At 31.1% G+C, this 15,539-nt stretch overlaps 2 protein-coding genes across 2 annotated transcripts in view; one reads left to right on the top strand and one right to left on the bottom strand.

Moving 5' to 3' along the window:
• The window catches only part of LOC149477918 (uncharacterized), a 600,334-nt gene that overhangs the window by 464,139 nt on the left and 120,656 nt on the right, over nucleotides 1-15,539 (top strand). The window lies entirely within an intron of this gene.
• Nucleotides 382-4,982, bottom strand: LOC149477929 (uncharacterized). The gene is made up of 3 exons (XM_089710019.1): nucleotides 4,823-4,982; nucleotides 4,216-4,471; nucleotides 382-1,158 (listed from the first exon to the last, which is right to left on the bottom strand). The coding sequence occupies exons 1-3, from the start codon at nucleotides 4,949-4,951 to the stop codon at nucleotides 842-844; spliced, it is 702 nt and encodes a 233-aa protein (XP_089566145.1). The 5' UTR covers nucleotides 4,952-4,982; the 3' UTR covers nucleotides 382-841.

The following is a 15,539-nucleotide window of genomic DNA, read 5'->3' as shown; positions in this document are numbered from 1 at the left end:
ATCAGCATTTTTTGTAGGTTAGTAGTAGTAGTTGGCATACATTCATTCCTATGAGACATCAAAGTCCTGATTTCTCTGATCGAATCAGCATAAAGAAAACGTTCCATCGGACTTTAAGAGTGGAAGACTAATGAGTTTGTGAGTTGGAGGCTTCGGCATCGTTTGTAACAGTTTTTTTATATAAAATTAGATAATATGAAGATATAATTTTCTCTTTTATTAATTTAGACTGATATATGACAAAAGGGTGTGTTTTATTAAACTAAAAGTGGAATGCAAAAAAAATATAAGATTTAATTCCAACTTTTGTGTGTTATTCACATTCATCAAAACTGTGTGTGGTTGAATGCAGTTGTCACAAATTAAAATAAAACAAAAAACTGTAATATATTTCTTTATTTTTATGTATTTTTAACAAATATTTAACAATCTTTGAATGTTATCTAGCGTAATAAATTAAATATGGCTGAGATGATCTGAAAAGGAAAATGGTAGGAAGGAACATCATAGAAGCATCACCGTTACATACAATATACGAAGAATATTATATACCTACATATATAATAAAATATAATACGAGAATAACGAAAGTACGTAATACATACATAAGTATCAAAAATGAATACATAAAATTACATAAGCATACACATAAAAAAGAGCTATTTACATAAGCATAAAAAGCGAAGTGACTAGGTCATGAACAAGGAAATATTAAAGCTATAAACCTATTTGTACTAAACAGAACAGGTACAATAAAAAGTGGTGACGCGGAGCTTCGTGGCTTAACATTCAACAATAATTTAAATAAATTAAATAAATAATCGTTTGACTGTTCTTAGGTTTAGTTGTAGGCGTTGTAGGCCATGTCTTGGGCGTCCTGGGACCGTCCCCAGCCTCCATGGGGGCTTGGGTGTGAGAAATGTTCGTCGTGGTGTGGGTGAGCAACCACTTCATAGCTTTCGTGGTGTTCTTGCTTTGACAGGAGTTTCTTGAGGAGAAGAAGAGCTGATGCTAGGAGAGCGGCCTTAGCGAGCATCAGACCCTTGATAGCAGCAAACGCGATTATTCCAAGGAAGAGTGGGATCAATGACTGGATTTTGAGCTGGAGCAGAGCGAAGATGGGCAACAGCTGCTTTAGCTTCTTTTTCTTGCCACGGCCTGGAAAGGAAGAACAATGAAAAATATGCCTGAATGTTAGTTATTTAAAAAAAATATTTTACTAAAATCATACGTGGTTTACATATTATTATGCTCGTTATTTGCATACATTAACGCGAGTATGTATTATGTAACAATGTTACGACTATTTGATAATAAATTCTATTATAATAATATTATATCATTGTAGAAATAATTATAATAAATTAGAGAGAGAATATCTTATATTTAAAAATGCTATCGCTTCGGCTTATATAATTCATTAAAGCGTAACAATCCATCTCAAGAAAAAGTCAAATGATGATATCGATAAGCTTAATTATTTCTTAATTAGTAATCAAAATTCTTATAATAGGTATGACAAATAGTATTATTCAATACAAATGATTGTATAAATTCGCTAATGTAACCAAAACCTACGAATCTATGTGTAGCATAAACCATAAAAACCAAAGAAAGCTATCGTAAAACACATAATTTATATACAATGTATTTGTATGCAAAATGCAAGTGAATTAATTCCCTTTCAAAATCATTTACCCGCCTACTTTCCAAACGCACCCATAGTTCTAATCTAAATACCGAACAAATAACCTGAACCGAATTCCAAACAGTTAAAACAATGAAAATCAAACATTTACTTTCATTGAAATTCAAGATGTCACATGTTTGCATAATGCCGTGAAAGTTCATTGGTTATTCGATACGCAAAAGCTCTGCTACTTGCATTATTTCGTGTCATTATAAACAAACAGTTTGACAATCCCAAGTATATATTTAAATATCTTATATAGAAGCGAGCAGACAAGTGTTTTTAGAGTCTCGTTACAATTTCTCTCGAAGAAGTTTGAATTTTCACTTTTTACATATAAACACGTACCTATTAATTTAAAACATTGTCTGTTGAAGAGAAAAATAATTTATCCGAATAACGGATCTAGCCAAGTAGCGTTTGCAATTAAATTCTTTTTTTCATGAATTAATGTGTTTGGGTAAATGCTTATTGCAAATTATGTGTGCGTTGTTACCTATTTTCAATATCTCTATGTTCTTCTAAGCTAAAAACGAAAATTTACGCTGCTAATTGACGAGATTAAATATTTATATTTAACGTAATAATACCTATGATTGTAACTAATATAATATTAACTATGAAGCATGACAAGGCTTTAACGCGTAGACTAAAAATTCACTCTCATTTTTATTGTTATATAACAAAACTTATTTCGATGTAACAGATATGAGAAGCTGTCAGCTATCTAAAGATATCTTGTTACGGTAGGTCAAATTCATGTCCGAAAATATTTTGCTACCTTCAGCTGTTATTTTTATAATTGAAACAGATTTTCAACAGTATGAAAATGATAATGTCCATCAAGTACGATTTGAAAGTAACGGATGTTAAAAAGCTACATACTTGGAGCATCAGTAAAAACTTGACTCTGCCAGCTTTCAACTATAATAGGCCTTATTAGATACCCCGGCTAGACCCGTTCCAGTACTTTCAAACAACTTACAGAAACAAGTGAGAAGAAGCAAGGATGCAATTTCTAAAACCTAGATTCTCTTGATTTTAATTAAATTTTTTATATACTTTCTATTTTCGCTTTTGGCGAGAGTTATATTATGTTTATATAACATTATATTGCGTAATTATGCTCGATTTAAGATATATGATATGCGATAGTTTTGCGGTTACCATGAGCAGATATACCTTCTAGAGAAATGAGTATAACTTATGAGAGAAACTATATTTACTGTCAAGTTTAACAGCATATGATAAAGTAGATTACGAGGTTAATCTCTCAGTACTAAGTAATATTATTATTAAATATGAACCGCTTCAAAATAATTACGCAGTGAGAAACTTTGGCTTTTTATCGTTCAAACGGCCACACATACTATAGTAATGTTGATAATGTTCGTTCAGATTTTTCTTACATTTTAGCTCCAGGCTATTTTCGTTATTCGGAAATAAAAAGCATATAATTTATGCAAACACCACATAGTTATTTCTTACAGTGATAATCTACATAAAAACGTAATTTTATCAAAATCGATTCAGGCTATTCTTTCGGTTTTATGTGCCTAAGATTCGAATCCAAATAGGAGTATAAATTTAAAATAGATTTATTCGATATTGGACAAATAAAAGTTACAAGCACAAACCTTTAGGAATGTAAACATGAATTTTATTTAACTATACGAATATTTAGGACGAATGTTTAGGAAATAAAAATATCTAAATAATTATATTATCTTCTCTATGTTTACGATGTTTTCAGATAAAATAATTACTATCAAGCAATTATTTCACTACGCAAAAGTTGTACGAAATTTCTTTCACACTTTCTGAAATGTGTGAATTTTCTCATCTAATTAATTAATTTTGATTCGTAATCGGATTTATGTGGCGTGGAGATAAGATGTAATTAAATGTACACATACAATTAATTTTTCTGTCTGAAAAGCTGTGCGAATAATGTTATAAACGCATATTATTAAAATATCGTAAAAAGGAATCAATGATTGACGTAAAAAGGAAATGTGATGATTGCTTATTTTAAGAAAATTAAGCTAGTGATAATATATAAAAAAAAATAAAAAATATTTTATTAGAAGGATCGATGACTACTTTAATCAGTAAAATCAATGAATTGAATTTATTTCTAATGAAATGGTCAATAAATCAAGCTGATTAATCTTTATTTTATAATCTTAATAACTTGCTCATGTAACTGACCACATTACCTATTTTTATTTATCTTGAGTTTTAGATAAATACATATGAACTATAGAAAATTTACTCTACTTAATACATCTTAAAAACCTATCATAATGGCTAATTAATTTTAACGAGTTTAATGCATTAATAGAATTTGTGAATTTTTCCTAACCAAAAATTATCTATTTTATACCTATTTCGACTAATTAATAGTACCAACAATTTTACTAGCATTCCTTCCTGGCTTTATCAACCAAACTTCGCCAAAATTTCCTAATAAAATCTACCCAAAAACGATAAACATACAATAGACATAAGCAAAAGATACTGACCTTCCTCAAGCGAGCGTTTGACATCCTCCACCGCGCCTTTTGGCATGCGCAGTTGAATCACATGGTTCTCAAGGAAATCAGCAGCTGCGTCCAGAAGCCTGGACTCCACCAGGTTCTCTCTAGCCCTGGGCTCCTCTGGGAGAGGCTCGAAGGACCTGGCTGATCGGGAAGATCCAGTTCCAATGAGAGTTATGCCGTCTGTGATGCTGATTTCGCGGGCTGATGCCAGATTTTCCGCGTACTTCAGCGCTTTTTCCTGGAATTAAGAGAGTAAGTTATAGTAATGCAAATTGTAATTGGATCTTTTATCTTGTTATGGCAATTTGGTTCAAAATTTCGGTAAGAAAATATTTAATAATTGTTCATCTAACTAAGAAGCGGATAAAGTTGAATTTTTAATTATTTTAAGATTCTATCATTTACTGAAAAATTACAGAAGTGATAATTATTTAAACTGATACAGAACATTGCCAAAGGCAGAGTTATTCCATTACATTTAATTGAGTACCACAATTGAATTAATTTTAACAGAACATCTACATCATGACTCCACCACAAAAGGACTCGACTTCTAAATTTATTCACACAAATCACAACACTATTACACCTTAAGACACAAGGAGACGTCCGCTTCCCCGCAATTCTTGACGACCCCAACGACGGATCCCATGACGTCATCTTCGACCGGCTTCGCGGCCACCACCGCAGTACACAATACCAAAACCAAGTACTTCATGGTGCGACGGTGGTAAGTGATGTGTACAGTGTGTGCTATGGCTGTTATATTTATCGGCCCCCACTGGATAGGTAACAAAATTGCTAGTCTCGTATTGGTAGGGGTCGGAATGTATAGACTAGGCTTTGGAAGCTATAATGCATGAATGTAATTTGGAATGCATTAGATTTAAATAATTTTGGCAAAAATATTGTATTACGCATTTAATCTAAACTATATTAGTTATTTTTTAATTATTATATAGATATTACTTTATTGTTCAAGTGAAAACATAAATGTTAATTCAACAGAAATTCGTAACAATAAATAAACCTCATAATCATTATTACTACCGTCGCGATGGTAACTATGTTTATTTTTACTAAACATCCTGTAATGAAAACATTTAAAACCATGTGAATCCTCACATACTTCCAGGATTTTTAAAACATTGGATATAATTTTTTTCTATGTTAGTATTATTATATATACACATATTAAGATAACTAGTGTTTCTTTTAAAATAACCTGCTTCAATCTTATGCGGCTCTATTCAGTTCTTAGCTCTACAAGCGTGGCTATCGAGTTCATGTATTCACTACGCAGTCGATTGCCCCGCGAATCCGTGAATCATGTATTTAAGCTGTAAAATTAACATTTATTGGATGTTTTCTAACATTATATAAGTGTGCGTGTACGAAATTCATATCATAACTTTTTGAATAACTAATTGGTTGCATGCGCATCGCGTGTTTCATGGTGGTCATATAACTTCCTTTAAATCGAAAATCGAGCATCGAAATTGTATCTTAGTTCAGTTCTATTTAACTAATTGATTAGTTGGTAGCGACCCTGCCTTCGAAGCCAGAGGTCGTGGGTTTGATTCCCACCCAGAACAAATATTTGTGAGATGAACATCGATTTTCGCTCGATGTCTGGGTGTTAATTATGTCTATTTAAAAATTAGTGTAAGTATTACGTGTGTATATCAGCCATTTGGTTTTTATAACACGAACGAAAAGCTTAGTATCGGATCAGATCATGTCGTGTGAGAAAAAAGTCCTGAAATATTTATTTATTTAATTAATATGATAGAAAGTTAGCGAAAGCTGAATGCATTTTGATGGTCTTTCGAAAATAGGGTCATAGGATAATACCAGTTAACTGTCCTATAGAATAAGGACATAGAATATATTTTAGATTCCGGTTTGTTAGACTTACAGACAATTGAAGTCGTGGGTAGTCAAGTGGAATACAAATTAAAATTTTGTAATTATATCATAAGTAATCGATGACTCAACATATTATAATATTATAATGTAGTGAGATCGAGTTCTTGATATGTACTTTAATTTCAATTATAAAAATGTAAACATAATAGATATTTTCTATGGCAATTCAAAAACGTATCCAAAACATGAATATGAATGTTAAGGCTGAATAATAGAGCCTTCAAGACGCTAAGAGATGCTAAAAAGCGCATTACACACATATTATATATTATATGTAGCACATAGTTTATTATTATAATATCTAAACATTTGTATAATATGTTATTTTTGGAAATCGAAAAAATATTTTTGTCCTTAGTCATACCTACTGAATAATCAGTAATAAAACTAATCAATGAGATATGTAACAATTAAAAATTATTTTATTGCAATGTAAGTTAATGAGAAGAATATTAAATATCGCTTTTTATAATATTCATAATTTTATATGAAAATAAAATCTCACTAATAGTTTGTTAGTTAGTTATATGAAAATAACTTACAGCAAACATACATAAATTTAATAAATAAACTTTCACATTTTAATAACACTAATGTTGTACTAGATACGTTATTTTCATGTTCAGACTAAAAATTTTAATTATACATTCAGTGCTAAGAAAGCAAACAAATTTAAATAATATAGAATTTAGCTTCTTATATAAATATCTCAAAATTTAGTGTTTTTTACTTTTGTAAAAAACGGAGAGCGAACAATACATAAAGTCGATTTTAGTTTAAATGTGGATATATTATAATCATTAGCTTTATTTTTTGTAGCTTATTAGAATTTCATACAAACACACTGACATTGATACAAAAATGTTATGTTAGGTAGGTACTGTTCAGAACATTTGCGGCATGCGTATGTTTTTTTAACACTATATTTTTAAATAGATAGTTGTTTATCCTATTTTCTTCTATGAAAATTTTAAACTCGAGACACATATTAATTTCGCTTTAATTCAGGTATTGTCTTCTTGTAAGAATAAATAAGAATAAAAATAGAGAAACTTTCATTCATGGGTTTATTTGATAAGTAAATGAAAGTTGATTTATTCCCTCATCTCCAGAGCTTTTAATTTTTTACTGGAGCAAAACCCCTTTAGAAAACATCCTTCACTGTAACAAAAATCGGCCAAGGGAAAAAGGTTCCGTTTTGAAATTTTGCTAACGTCGTAAAACTCCTTACATGATTTACCTCGTAATATTGGCGCTACCAAAGTTATGCTTTAACAAAATTACATAAAACGTGTATCATGTATACGTAACAAAAACAAGTTTTTAGCCTCCCAGACGGCATGACGGCATCGAAGTGATAAATGATTTTGTCAATGTTTGGCTGTGAGGTGTTATTTGTTTACGTCCAGTGACCTCTGGGTCAGGTATATGTGAACAACTGACGAACAGCATCAAAAACACGTACTAGGTTTTTAAGTGACTAGATAGACTACATAGATATTATATAATGCAGTTCAAAATAACCAATATGACTGAAAAATGAAATATTTTACGGTAACTAAAGTCCCTATAGGCAGATAAAACTGATTGAGTAGAAGAGATGCTACAGCTGAAGTAGGATCATGGGTGATTTTAGGCGACAAGAGCCGTGTCCGAATACCGCCTCATGATCAAATTTTTTTAACTATTTCAACTTTTCATATGCTATAAAATAAAAATAAAACCAAAAAATTATAACAAGCCTACCTTCATCACAAACCTACATTCATTGATCATATTATAAAGTTTTTATCTGAATACGTATCGTTGTTTTATTTGAAAAGCTGAAAATATATCTTTAAATACACGCCTAGTGCCTACCCATAGTTAAGGATTTGAATGATATTTCCGCGTAAAATACGCAGAAAAAAATACGCTAGATAAGTTTAGTTTTGTAACACAAAGTATATAAATACATCTTTTATATATAAAAATGAATCGCAAAATGTGTTGGTAAGCGCATAACTCGAGAACGGCTGAACCGATTTCGATAATTCTTTTTTTATTATATTCCTTGAAGTACGAGGATGGTTCTTATGTAGAGAAAATGTAAATATGTACCACGGGAGAAGCCGGGGCGGACCGCTAGTAATATATAAATATTTTCATACAACAATTAAATATTATAATTCCACATATTTTATAACGTCTACCTGGGTAGGTAACATTTTAGTACCAGTTAAACATGTGTGATGCGACCATGTCCTAATTTCTAAACCATGCCCCTCATTCCAAGCTAAAGTAGCTTCTTAGCTTATGTATGAAGTAGAATTCGTGTGTGAAAGAATTAAACGCGTCCATTATTTTACACCAGTCTAGTTTAGTATTTAGTCCAGACGTACTATTTTTACATAAATGTAGTCTCTAGCATAATAGAAACATAGGTATAAAAATAAAGTACCTACACGATATTTTAATCAACATTACAATGGAATATTGAATCAGACATCCATAAAACCTTCAATAACGAAACAATAAAAAGAATTTCCAAATAACTCAAATTAAAAACATTTAGAAAGCACAAACAATCGTAAAATCTTATCGTAAAAGTAACATAATTATTGGACCATAACTTGCCTCTGGCTAATTCATTAGGGATTTTATTATTAAAAAGTTACATCTTCCAATGTACAGCTGTTTTCCCTCACGTCGTAGGACAAATACATATCATTGTTATATTGACCTGAAGCGCCGTGACCGCAAACTCTATTGCCTTTTAATGCAAACGCTATGAAAGTGAAGTTTAAGGCACGTGTGATATGCGTACAATGAAGTGTTCTCATTTGATTTGCTAATACTTGTAGGATCGCTGGTGGTCGCAGTCAGTTTGTTTGTTTAAGTTTTTAAATTATGCTGTGTCTTATAATAAAAACTTTTTCTTTTTTTTTGGGACCAAACACAAAAACGCCTGTCTGTAAAGACCCTTTCTTTCAAATAATCTTAAAACTAACTCTTTTTTTCTAGTGCATGCGATGATATGCATTCAACAAATCTGCATTGTAATCGTTACCTATAATATGAGGAAAATCGAGTCCTTTTATTCCTAAACTAAAAGAGGCTATAGTTAAAAGTAGAGTTCATACATATTTGATAAAATCGATTGGGATTTAAAAACAAAAGTATTATAATATGTATTTCGTCTATGACTATCTACACATAGCTTTATTAAAAGCAGCTGTTCTGTGTACAGATTACTCATTCTGTGACAAATACCTAAGTACGGTACGTAAGTATGGTTAATCTTTTTAAAATATTTATAGTTTATATACAGCTATAAAATTGCTTATTTATTAAATTATATTTATTTGATATGTTTAATAATTTGTTTTATATCATTTAAATAACAACTTGTGATCTATCACTAAATCATGTTAATTATGAACTGTGAGTATGAACTACTAATTTAAAAAAGATAGAAAGGTTCTCTATCTTTTCTCTTTATGATACATTGGTAGTATACGCTCTATATTGCTATATTCTTATGAGACACAACAAAATAGTTGTTCAACTAAAAGTTGTATGTATGCGCTAGCCCTAACTCCATGGTCCATGGCTGTGGTCCATGGACCATCGTGTGCTCGACGCACTAGAAAGAAAGAAAGAAAGAAAATACGTTTAATCACAAATACTTTTACAAAATTTTGAAAAAAAAAATCTTGAAATACAATAATTAATGTATTCAAATATTAATTGAGATTACTGTGGGACTAGGTCGATTTGTGTAATAATGTCCTTTAATATTTATTTATTTATTTAAATATCTTTATATTGTATTCGTGATTAGGTGAACTACTCAGCATTCACATCACCAGTTCACCAGTTCATCAATTCACAAACATTGCCAAACTATGAACGAACCAGTATATACCTAGATTTAGTATTCATACATCGAGTACTACGATTGGCGACAATCCAAATTTAAAGAAAGCGAGTGAATGACCGGCATGAATGAGATCTTATAAGGATTATGTAAGCGTTCACATAACGCGAACGGTGAAATTAATTCCACGCTTTAATTCGTTACATGACCAGATCCGCCTGAACTTGAGGAAGACGGCTTTGTTTTTAGATATAGACCGAGAGGTGGTGTTGATATTGCTTAACCCATTGACCACCGAGCGGCCCGATCGGGCCGCGACACAATAGATTTTCTATTGTGTCTGTGATTCAGGGACTGAGGGATTAATTAATCTTTTATAAATTTTTGCCTCTATATAATCCTTGTTAATCATGTTTTCCCTCTTAGGGTGTGTTAAAATATTTATATTCGAGTCGGTAATATAATTTTCTGTTACATCAAAATAATTATAACATTCATATTTGAATAAACCTTTCTGATATAGCGGACACTGTATCCAATTTCGGGTAAAAGACACGTTTGATTAAATATTGACATAATATTGCATACTACATTCACTCTGATTTCTATTCAGTTATAAATTTATTTACGTTTGTAATCGTCAAAATGAAAAGTGTTATTAAAATTTACAAAATAAAACACGCTAATATTTCTGCGCATAATATTCACCAATAAAGGCTTCCGGTCGTTAAAAGTGTAGGAAAATAATGCTTCCTGTGCATTAAAGTCTAATTTAAACTCCAAATAATATTCTAGTGATTCCTACTTTTCGGTTGCCACTGCGCCTGTATTGGATTGCATGAAAACTTACTATTTTCCAACCGCCTCCTGGACTATCGCACGAAACGCACACTTTTATTGCGTTTCAGAGTTAATTATAGTTACGCATTTATTGGGCAATATATCCGGTTGAACTTGACGAATTTCTCTCGTTATGTTTATGTGTAATTTCTCAAAATATCTGAGTCAATGTTACTCTAGATATTATACCTAACTTTTAATTTTTAACTCTATTGCTTTCACTTAGTTTTATTAGAGTAATGTTTGGGTAATTATATTGTGTACGTTATAATTTAAGATTATTATGGACTAACTGCGTCTGTTTAGCCGTTGGCGCTTATGAGGCAGTTCGATAGACGATAACTACAATAATTTTACGTACGTTTGACGTATAGAATATGATCACTCAATTTTATATAGGAGAAATGCATCTACCCAAAGGAGCACGGTGGTTAAAAATACATGAAGAAGAATTTTATTGCAAACTTTGCCAGTCTAAATAGATTTGAGCTATATTAGTATGAAATGGTTGACCATCGCAAAGGTCTAAAACAACTTATCTCAGGAACTCAACATTTTATAGATATGCAATAAAACATTTTTACAACAATTTCTGATATTTGTCTCATTTCAATACTTCTAACTTGTAGGAAATCTATTAGAAATTTTAGTTTATTATATCATTAAAGTGCTTCTTCCCTATCACAAAATCTAAAAAAGATTAGAAAGCAAAGACGCTATTTATCCAGTAATTTGGAATCTTGCGGGAAAACGAAAAACAACAGTAAAACGAAATTACAAGTAGAATTAACTGCAGAGAATCACTCCATAATTTCATTTACTCTTCAATCGCGGTAATTTTGTTTATGAAAGAAATTGTTTACAACAATACAATGTGAACTTCACATACATTGTTGGATTTACTTTCATAATTCGTAAGTGTTTCTCACAATCACCTGTGCGACTAATATACCTGGTTATTTGGAAAAATACTAGAATAATTTCGCTGCAGATAACCCTTGTTTGGAAATTGATGGCTGTGAAATAAAAACGCTGTTATACGCTCGATTCGCGAGTAAATTGTTTTATACGAAATTATGTTTTTTAATCTGTAGTTGTTATTATTATCAACACATATTTGATTATTCTGGAGGGACTTTATAGGTCTACCACAGTATTACAATATGGTAATACTGTGGGTCTACTATGAGGGCAAGCACTCACGACAAGTGTAATTTTGAAGATTCGTGATGCGATAAAAATTAAAATATCAACGCCTCACCTCAACTTATCAATAAATCTATACATCTATACAAATATTATAAAGAGGAAAGGTTTGATTTTTTGTTTGTTTGTTTGTTTGTATGAATTGAATAGGCTCCGAAACTACTTGGCAGATTTGAAAAATTCTTTCACTGTTGGAAAGCTACATCATTTCTGAGTGACATAGGCTAGGTTTTATCCCGGAAATCCCACGGGAACGGGAACTATGCGGGTTTTTTTTGAAAACGCGGGCGAAGCCGCAGGCGGAAAGCTAGTTGCTTATAATTTATGTTGGTCGAGATCTGTATGAGTTAGAGAAGAATAAGCCGACGAGAGCATATTATTATAATTAAACATTAGATTTATATCATTCAATCAGATAGACGTATCATAATATCACTTATTAGCAACACACAGAGACCTCTGCATAAGGGTTGTGAATTCGCTTACCACAGGCGATCCACATCCACTTTTGCTTTAAAAACAAACAATCAAAATCGGTACCTATTTTTTGATAAATTGTTTGTAATTGTTTTATAATATTTAACATTGGAGGAACAAAAATAAATAGGTTTATTTATTTTAGGGAAAAATATTTCTTGTCTGCTGCCATTGCAAAAATACATGAATACACACAACAGTTGCATTACAATGCAACTATTGTATTAAGTAACACAATATTCTATCAAATAACATCCAATTATTACACGAATTTACAACTTCCGCTGTGATCGCGTTTTTATAAGCATAATTCATTATTTTATTGCATTGGCATTTAACTAGTTATACGTGAGAAGCAAAAAAGAAAGGATTTCAATGGCTAATGATTAAACTTGCCTGAAGAAAATCGTTGAGTGAAACAGACGAAATAAACATTTACCTCATCTCTCAAGTAGGGGAACTAAAAATAAAACTGTGATTGTAATGGAACTGTGGAACGATTTGCCACCTGCGGTGTTCCCGAATAACTACGACTGGGGCCTCCAAGAAAAGAGCTTATTTGTCCATAAAAGGCCGGCGAAGCACCTGCAACACTTCTAGTGTTACAAGTGTTTATGGGCGGCGATGACCACTTAACATCAGTCGGCCCACCTGCCCCTTTGCTTGCTCTAACATAAAAAAAAAATAATAAAAAAAAAATGTAAATAATCCAGAAAGGTCTGCAGCTATAGACTTATATTTTACGCATTTGATTAAAATTATACCTGTATGAAATAATACACATTAGAAAATAAACGAATTCTAAAACTTTTAAACGCTGAAAACTTTTACGAAACAAAAATGAGACGCCTTCATTTATGAATTGAACAAGTAATACGACATTCAAAATAATTGCTAATATATTTAGTAAGAAATTAAAGATTGATTAATACCAATTACTAACAATAATAATCCATGCTGGAGATCAGTATAAGATGTTCATGCTTTATTATTGTAAATAATTTGGAAAATCCAAAAGTGCACGCCTCATAATTTTTTTTTAATAAATATTTATTAATTATTATTTTTGTTTATTTAATAACAATTAAACCACATCGAATCAGACCCTGAAAAATGAAAGGGTTCTATTCCTGAGCATACTCAAGCGTAAGAGAAAAAAAAAGACTCGATTAGTAAAGTATTTCGGTCGCTATCGTGTTAACAAGAAAAAGGATCCGCACATACAGACACACGGACGTCCAAGACAGAACTTTTTAAAACTGTTTTTTAACTAGTTTAAATAACAAAAATGACATCAAAAATATCATGAACGTTAAAAATAGTGTTTTTTCTTAATATGTGTGTGTATGTATTATCTTACAAGTGCAATGTATGATACATAAAGACATTTTAAGTTTGAAAAATCAGATGTTTTGCGCGAAGTGACAGTAGTACCCACCTCAACGCTTCGCTTATGAGGCGTGCAATAATTGTTAAAACCAACTAATTAAAACTGAATAAAGAGAGAATATATTACCTCCTGAAATAGGTTTGTTTAACTCTTTTTAAATTATAAAATAGTGAAATTAAAAAAAGTAGTTAAAATCGAAAAGATAAACACAAATCTGATGGCTTTACGCGTGCTTCAACCTAGCAAAGGATCGTTCTGACTATTAAACTTCTAAAATACAAAACAATATGTGCTGCATACAATTGGTACATTAAATATCAGAATAAAACTAAAAGAAACCATTAAGTACCTATAAGTGCTCGCCTCAACGCTATAAATGCGAAGAATTTAATAAATTCTATCCAACGTCTAATAAGATACAATTTCGGCAAAAAGTGGCTCGTTCGCTCTTCATTCATTTTAGTTTATTTGCTAAATCTCACATTACGAGAAGTATTATTATTAGTCCATTTAGTTACGCTACATTATTACACTAATAGGTTTTTGTTACGGACTGCAGTTACTCTGTATTTATCTTGAGTTTTTGTGTGTTTTGGAAGATAGTAAATGTTTGGTGTTTCTAATGCTTAAGATGATTAGATGCTTGTGGCTTGATAAATGTGGAGTGATTTATAATTAATTAGAGATATGCATGATTTTGAAACATTTATGAAGTTTTTAGTGAACATTTAAATCTATGGGTATTATAATTTAATATCACATATATGGCATAGGTACTAGAAAAAGGCATGTCGGAAAATAAATGTGGGACGATTATGAAGATATAAAACAATAATAGATGTTAAATATGCTTCTATATTTTATTAATATAAATAAATTATTCTAAGATTAGTTAAGTAGTAGTACATAATAATATTATTATAATATCTTTAGGACAGTCTCTGTTAGGCTTTAGCACAGTCTAGCTTTCCGCGTAGTCAAATGAAAACCCGCATTGTTCCTGTACCCGTTGGAATTAGCTGTCCTATATATATCCTTTCACAGGGCTTAAATTATCTTCATACTTAATTTTACCTAAATCAGTTTATTGATTTAGGAGTGAAGAAGAGACAAACAGGCTGTTTAGAAACGTTACTTTGTTGGCATTCTTTAGTCTATAAAGATCAAAATATTGCCTATAATTGATGCAATTATAAAATTAGAAGGCATGGAGAAAGCAGTACTTATCACAATTGAGTGATGTTGCGCTACAGTGTGGAAAACGCACATTTTGTTGGAAACGAGACGCTTAATCGATAACTCGAGCTTACCGTTAGACTCGTTTATAACTCACGATAAAATTTTATTTATTTTTAGTTAATTAATAATTATACGAGTATGTTTCTGAGAGAGAATTTTAAAGATTAAATATACTTTTCCTATAATATATATTGCCGACTCTTCTCTGTAGGATCTGCTTTTACTACCCGTGGTAGTTAAATTTATCGAATCGTGTTTAAAAACTGCTTGCTTCCTTCTAGTTGAATAAATAAATCTTTATTTTTTTTTACGTGTTGTCTGTACATATTTTAATCCTGAGTGATAGACTGACAAGTATTTGGGACC

This window comes from Colias philodice, chromosome 23 (assembly GCF_061535455.1).
Source record: "Colias philodice isolate Cphi_HAF_F1 chromosome 23, ilColPhil1 Martin Lab GWU primary, whole genome shotgun sequence".
Lineage (NCBI taxonomy): Eukaryota > Metazoa > Arthropoda > Insecta > Lepidoptera > Pieridae > Colias > Colias philodice.
This window is presented reverse-complemented; position numbering and strand designations above follow the sequence as displayed.